General features: G+C 45.7%; 1 protein-coding gene across 1 annotated transcript in view; it reads right to left on the reverse strand.

Moving 5' to 3' along the window:
• The window catches only part of PPP2R5A (protein phosphatase 2 regulatory subunit B'alpha), an 80,515-nt gene extending 74,714 nt beyond the window's left edge, over positions 1-5,801 (reverse strand). Inside the window, exon 1 of the mRNA XM_069768532.1 lies at positions 5,409-5,801. Coding sequence (XP_069624633.1) covers positions 5,409-5,556 — 148 coding nt within the window. The 5' untranslated portion in view covers positions 5,557-5,801. The remainder of the gene's footprint in view (positions 1-5,408) is intronic.
• Positions 5,802-7,301: the final 1,500 nt, after the last annotated feature.

The following is a 7,301-nucleotide window of genomic DNA, read 5'->3' on the forward strand; positions in this document are numbered from 1 at the left end:
CCAACTGTGATATCAGGTTTCACAGACCTTCAAGAGACAGGAGACCACCTGGAGGGAGGGGGTTTCCTCACAATCTGGTGAGGAAGGAGAAATATCTATTCTATGTGTAGACATTTATTCTACCTATTCTACTGGAAGCTGTCAGTGTGATTTTACTGTACACCGCAATGATTACCGGCTTTTCTCTCTAACACCGCTGCGTATTTCTCGCAAGTCACACTGCTGGTCCGTGTGTAATCCGTATTTTTCTGGCCCCCATAGACTTTCATTGGCGGATTATTTGCACAATACAATGACAAACGCAGCATGCTGCGATTTTGTACGGCCGTAGAAAGCCGTATAATATGGATGCGTAATATACGGCTGATAGGACCTGACCCATTGAGAATCATTGGGCCGTGTGTAATGCGTAGTTTACGGACGTATTTTATGCGCTCATACGTCCGTAAAACTCACTAGTGTGACGCCGGCATTACTGACCACTGTATCAGTTGTACGACCTGGCAATAATTTTGTACAATTGTTTTTAGCAAAAACAATTGTCATTTGGATTGTGAATGCAGAACTAAAATCCTGAGGTTGTTCTCTGCTCTCAAAATAATTAGATCAGATTTGAGGGCATCCATGAAGGAGGATCTGACGGAGGCAATACTTTTTCTGAGGACAAATTTATAGATTTCTTCTTATTAACTGCGTGTTTATTGCATATTTACTTACAAGAGTTTAGAAAAGTTTTTAAAAGTTATTTGCTATATTCTAATAAACATGGTTTTTGCTCTAAGTGGTCTGATTACTTATATGATGGTGAGAAACTGAATAAGCACGATGTTAATATTTGACAACAGTAAATTTATTATTACGAATTGGCCATTTATGAAGGAGTCGGAGTCGCAACTGTGGCTTACAGACTCCACAGCCCTGGTCTGAGGGACCCCTCCACCTCTGCGTGCGCCGCCCAAGGGTGTACAATTCTGGCCAGCGGTGCAACAAACGATCAGCGCTGTACCATCAGGAGAACAACTCCCCCCCAGCAAATGAGAAGACAGGAGTCCAGGAGCAGTGCGCTACAGAAGATATGACAACACCCTCCTTAAATTAACAAAACACTGCAGGAACAGGGGTCCGCATCTTTTGATTGCTGGGAATCGTAGTTTTGCAGATGGAGAGCCACAAGTTAAAGATCCCAGTAGTAAACCTTAAAGGGGTTTTCTAGAATTATGATATTGATGACCTTTCCTTAGGAAGGTAAAATCAGATCAGTGGTGGTCCGACACACGGCCCCCCATCGATCAGCTGTATTCAGGTGGATGCAAAGAGTACACAGAGCTGGAAGTGCAGAGAGCCGTAGGTTTTGCAGGGATAAGTCTCCGCTCTCCCCACTGAAAACCATGGATGCTCGGCCGAACAGAGCGTGCACGCTAATGTCTGGTGGAATCAGTTACTTTCCAAGCAAGATGGCTCCTGGGATCTGTGACCCTGGGCAGGGAGATGCAGCTGCTCATCACAGGATGATTGGCAGCGGTGACACCTCCGCCCGACATGGAGCTGCATGTACAGACACATAATGCATGCCGGAGATAGCAGCGCGCAGGGCGGCCGCGGAGAGCCGGGATCCATAGAGAAAGGAAGATGCTTCAGGCAATGCCACCAATTATTTTTTGCATTTTTTGCAAGGGTTATTTCCTGAGCACGCCTTGACACTAGACTACCGGCAGGATTTTTATTTGCTTTTTCAACATCTTTCATTACTTTTTTTTTTTTTTACGCTGTTCAATAATGAAGAAACTGGTAGAGGCTTTGGAGCTGCCAAAAAGCTTAAAAAGTCGCCTCAAGAATCGTCTGACGCTACGTTCACATTTGCGTTGCGCGATGTTGCGTCGGCGACGCAACGCACAACGCAAACAAAAACGCACGCTAAAACGCATAGTTTTGCGACGCATGCGTCCTATTTTGCCGAATTTTGGACACAAAAAAAAAATGCATCTTGCTGCATCCTCTGCGCCCTAACGCTTGCGGCAAAAAAATAAAACGCATGCATCGCAAAACGCATGCAAACGCATGTCCATGCGCCCCCATGTTAAATATAGGGGTGCATGCGTTGCCGCGGCTGCGCCCGACGCAGCCCGGCAGAACTCAAATGTAAACGCAGCCTTACTCACTGTTAATCCATTGGAGTCTTTGGCAACCTAAGAGTTACAACACTCAACATGTGAACAGAAAGTCATTTGGGGGGGGGGGGCTTTTTTTTTTTTTTTTTTTTTTACATAGAAATGTGGATGCTTATTTTTTTGAGCGCTTAGCTATCGGCTTACGGAGCGGAATCCACCAGAAAATAAAAAGAAAGTGATAAAATATGCGCAGCTGTAGGAGGCAGGCCAGCGTATAGATTAGTTTACAAAATACGGACATGTGCGATAAAGGAGCAGGAAGTGCAGAGCGCTGGCCGCAGCCGAAGAAAACATATGTAACCATGTATATAGGGAGAGTAAGAATAGTAAAAAATACCAAACTTCTCAGGAATCAAAAAGGATAAAGAGTTCATTGTCGTAAAACCACAGTGTAAATAGTAAGAGTATATGTGATCCATAGGTGAAACGCTCTGTAGCAAATGTGTGCTGCATGGCCCAGGAGGCTGTGCTGTGTGAAGGATTGCAGCACCAAACCCCGACGCGCGTTTCGAACCTTACCAGCCCTTCGTCAGGTAACATGTAATATTTTTGGTGTCTTTTTTTTTTTATCCTTGTACATTTATATGTAACCAGTCAAAATTAAGGAAAGAATTTGTCTGATATAATTGGTGGTGTGCACGGACCCTTAGAGATAAGCGGTGGTGTGCTCCGACCCTTCGCTATAAGCGGTTGAGTGCACGGACCCTTAGAGATGTAGGCGTCTCTCAGAGAACAGGCAATGCTAATGATTCCGGTGTAGAGGAGAGACGGCCGAGAGCTGCTGGCAGCGCCATCCGCCGACCATCGCTCGGCCATAAGGGGAGACGCTCACCCGCTGTGCACAGGGGTCTACATAATGCTGCTCTTCTGCCGGTCTCGGGCCGTGGCAGCAGGACGTGGGAAGTTCACTTGTAAGTAACATCCTGTTCTAGGAGTTATCAATCACCAGACTAAATAAATATTAAAAAAAGAAAAAAAAAAAAAAAAAAATGATAACCCGCACAGAAGATCACCTGACTACTAACACATTGGCAAACACCCGCCTCGGGCCGCCAAACAAACTCCAATTTGTACCAGCTAATTAACTCTTTACGGAATGATTGTCATCAAGATAGCAGAAGATTGGATGGTAAACACTTGTTACTACGCACCGCCATTAGCAGACAGTGCGAGCCCCCCAGGGCTATGACCCCATATCACAGGGTCAAGCTCAGGCCTGGTAAAAGCAAAGCATAAAGAGAGGGACCTAAGCAGCGGATGAACACCTATGGCAAGTAAAACATGCGCGGGACTTCTTTACTAGGGGAAATGTTTCCAGCTTCCAGAGGGGGAAGGAGACTGATTTTGTCCATAAATGAGATTAGCAGCAGCAAATAGTTACACATTGAGACAAAACATGAAGAGCAGGGCATTTTGTATGATAAAAATAATAGAAGAGGATAGACACTTAAAAAGAGACTTGTATTCTGCAATGATAGAAGAAATTAGTTGGATGGATCCCAATAAAAAAAAAAAAAAACAAAGTAATGGAAAATTGTGCATCTGGGCACCAGGAAAATTCTCAGGAACGGTAAGAGCCGGGTCGTACCAGACCGAAGATAACATTTTACTCTCTCCATCAACCATCAAAGTGTTTTTGTCAAATCTGCAGCACACGGCAATTCTTTCAGCATTTATCACCCGCTCATGAACAGGAAAAAATAAAAAAAAAATTAGCATTTTATCCTTCAAAACATGAGTTTTTAGTGCAGTAAAATGTGCGGCAGATACTAAATCATGTGCACAGAGCCTTCCAGGTTATCACATCTACCCAGTACATACAGTAACCACTTCCTTCCACAAACCATTGTTTTTTGTGCTTTTGTTTTTATTCCTCCCCTACCTTCCAATAGCCATTATTTTTTTTTTTTTATTAATTTATTTTTATTTATTTTTTTACATTTTCTTGTCGACACTCCTTTTAAGAGAATTGGAAATAAAATTCCAAGTGTTGGGGAAAGAAAAAAAATCGTTTTTTTTTTTTTTTTTTTTTGCAAACATTGACCCGGCGTAAATTTTACAAGCCAGTACAATTACAGCTATACCAAAAGAAAAAAAAAAAAAAAGAGGAAAAAAATTATATATATATATATATATTTTATCCTTTTAAAGGAGAGCTGTCACTGGATCAAGGGCGGCCAGGTTTTGGTCTCATTTTATTCCCACTGCTCCCGGAGATTTCCATTCCTTGTTTTTGTAAATCTGCAGTACGGTTCAAGGGATACGGTCTTTTTTTTTTTTTTTTATCTATTACTAATGGTGTCTACTAATGGGGTGTGGCTTACAGGGTAATTATGCGCGGCAGCCCAGAGACACGCCCCCAGATTGTCAGGTGAGCCACGCCCCCTTGTACAGCATTCATCGGGCCATGTTAGGGCACATACCGCGTGTTATCACTTTTTATTGTATTTTTCTTTTGCCGTTCTTACACCGAAAAAACAACAATACCGGAGTATTTGTTTTATTTAGCGCTTACTTTGCGCCCTAAATAAGTTTAGATTTTGATGGATCAGACTTTCACGGCTTCGTTTTTAGGTCTTAAGTGAAGAAAATGGGAGAGCGGTTCACGTTTTTCACCCTTTTTTAAATTTTCCAATGTATTTTTTAGGTCCCTCTTAGGGATTTGTGATGGTTTGTGCTTTATACTACAGGAGATGGTGAACGTCACGGTCTGTTATGAAGCTCAGCTTGTGGCCGGTCATCACAGGACCACCAGCATGGCAGTGATGGGGGCGCTAGATTAGGCAGGCTCCCCCCCTCCCCCGGCTGCCATGACATCCCACAGGTCACAGCACAAGGTAGGGGTGACAGATGCACATTGGATCACGTGATATATGAATGGTTAATCAGCAGCGACAGGAGCCAGCTCAGGTCCCTGCTGCTCCATGTTATGATTTGGGTGATTGGCAACTCCTGAAAATTGCAAGTTATTTTCTACAAGTTCATAAGGAACTTGATGGCTCGCCTGCAAGTGAACAAGTCCCCACCTTGACCCCACTGGTGTCATATTTGGACTGCACTTCCCACACACACCACCAGGGGGCTCCTTGCACTCCACACTGCCTGCACTTCCTCCAGCGGAGCAGCAGGGGGCGCAGTGTTCGGGCCCCTGACACCAGCGCCGGCACCGGCAGGGGGCGCTCTCCAGCTCTGCCCCTATAGACCGGCCGGACGGGGCCGCACACACGGAGAGGATGTTACCTTTGAGCGGGGGAAGCGGGGACAGCTCCACTAGCGCCCCCTGTCCGCGGAACTGGGACGAGCCCTGCGACCTCTTCTGCCTCTGCGCCTTCCGGACGGACTTCCGCGTAAAACCGTCCACTTTCTCCGCGGCGGAGATCGCCGACATTTCGAAAGCGCCCAAGTAATCCGGGTGTGCGCTGCCCGCGGGCGGGTAGGTAACTCCTCCGGCTCCCCCTCCGTTCTAGCTCCTCTCGGTCGGACTTTTCTCCGTCATCTTCTCCCCCGGGGGGTAAGAAGTTTCACTTGGCAGCAGGGACTCTGCCGGAAGAAGCCGGAGAGAAACCTGTGGCGGTAAGTCGGTAACTGCTGCCTGCACCGAGCGCTGGAAGCTGACTGACAGCCCGATCAGCCAATAGGAACGCGGGAAGAGCCGTGACGTGTACAGGGAAGGTTCCTTTTTCTACCAGCAGGGGGCAGCCGAGGGCAGTGAATGGTCGGGGGGCGGGACGTTCGGATTGACGTCGTAGTGGAACGAAACTATGGAAGAAATCTATCGTCGTCATGGAGATATGGACGGAGCGTGATTGACAGTGGCGGCGGCCAATGAATGACCAGTTTGTGAGCTTATCGACCAATCAGATGCGTGGATGAGAGATCAATGAATAGAGAAAATCTTTGACAGGGAAAAACCACGTGTGTTCCTGACTCCTGCAGCTGTCAGCAAATTTACTGACACATCAGAGACTTGTGCGGAAGGACGCATCACACTGGAGGAGGTTTAGCCTTTGAAAAACATTTTGTGCATATTATATTATTAAGGCTACGTTCACATTTGCGTTGTGCGGTGCTGCGTCGGCGACACAACGCAAACAAAAACGTATTGTTTTGTGACGCATGCGTTCTTTTTTGGCATGATTTTGGACGCAAAAAAAAAAAAATGCAACTTGCTGCGTCCTCTGTGCCCTGATGCTTGCGCCAAAAAAGACGCATGCGTCACAAAACGCAAGACAACGCATGTCCATGCGCCCCCATGTTAAATATAGGGGCGCATGACGCATGCGTCGCCGCGGCTGCGCCCGACGCAGCCCCGCAAAACGCTAATGTGAACGTAGCCTAAATCAGTTTTGTGTTATCGTTTTTTCAGAAATTTGAAAAACAAATCTAGAAATAAATTTGATCTGTGGCGTCGTTGTCGGAGATCCGAGGCGTTTCCGTATTTCACGGAGCTGTGCGTGAGGGTTTTATGTACGGTGAGATGTCGATTTTGTTATTGGTATCATTTTATTGCATTGTTGGGGGGAGGGGTGCAGTAAGCAAAATTCTTTATGGCATCAATCATTTTCTATTATCGGCAGGTCGGACTTTTACTGATGACACAGTATCACATTTGCGTATTTTTTGTTTTAACCCTGCTGTTCTGTTCGGTCTGGGGAGACCTATTTTGAACTTTGGTATTTTTTGGGGTGTTCAAGATGCGGTTCTGAAACTTGTGGTTGATTGACTTAAATGAGGATGGGTCGGTCGGCCACGGGTTTCAGAGCCGCATCTTGAATATTTTAAAGAATATTGAAGTTCAAAGTCGGTCATTTTTGACCAACAGAACAGCAGGGTTAAACTTTATTTTGTTTTCCCCACAAGGGACCTGAACCTGCAGTTGTTTGCTCAGTATTGCAGTATTATTATTATTATTATTTATTATTAAGTATGTGGTGATCTTCACATTCTACTATGAAGACCAGTCGTAGGATAAGCATCATAGGAGGATCAAGATGGCGGCAATGGGGGCCTTCAGAAGGCTATTGCAACCCATTGGTGGGGGTACACCGGTGCCACGGCAACCAAGCTAATCAGGGGGTACACTGGCGCCACGGCAACAAAGCTAAGAAAAGGGATTCTCAACTACCTAAACTG

The sequence above is a fragment of the Ranitomeya imitator genome, chromosome 5, assembly GCF_032444005.1.
Source record: "Ranitomeya imitator isolate aRanImi1 chromosome 5, aRanImi1.pri, whole genome shotgun sequence".
In the NCBI taxonomy this organism is placed as follows: domain Eukaryota; kingdom Metazoa; phylum Chordata; class Amphibia; order Anura; family Dendrobatidae; genus Ranitomeya; species Ranitomeya imitator.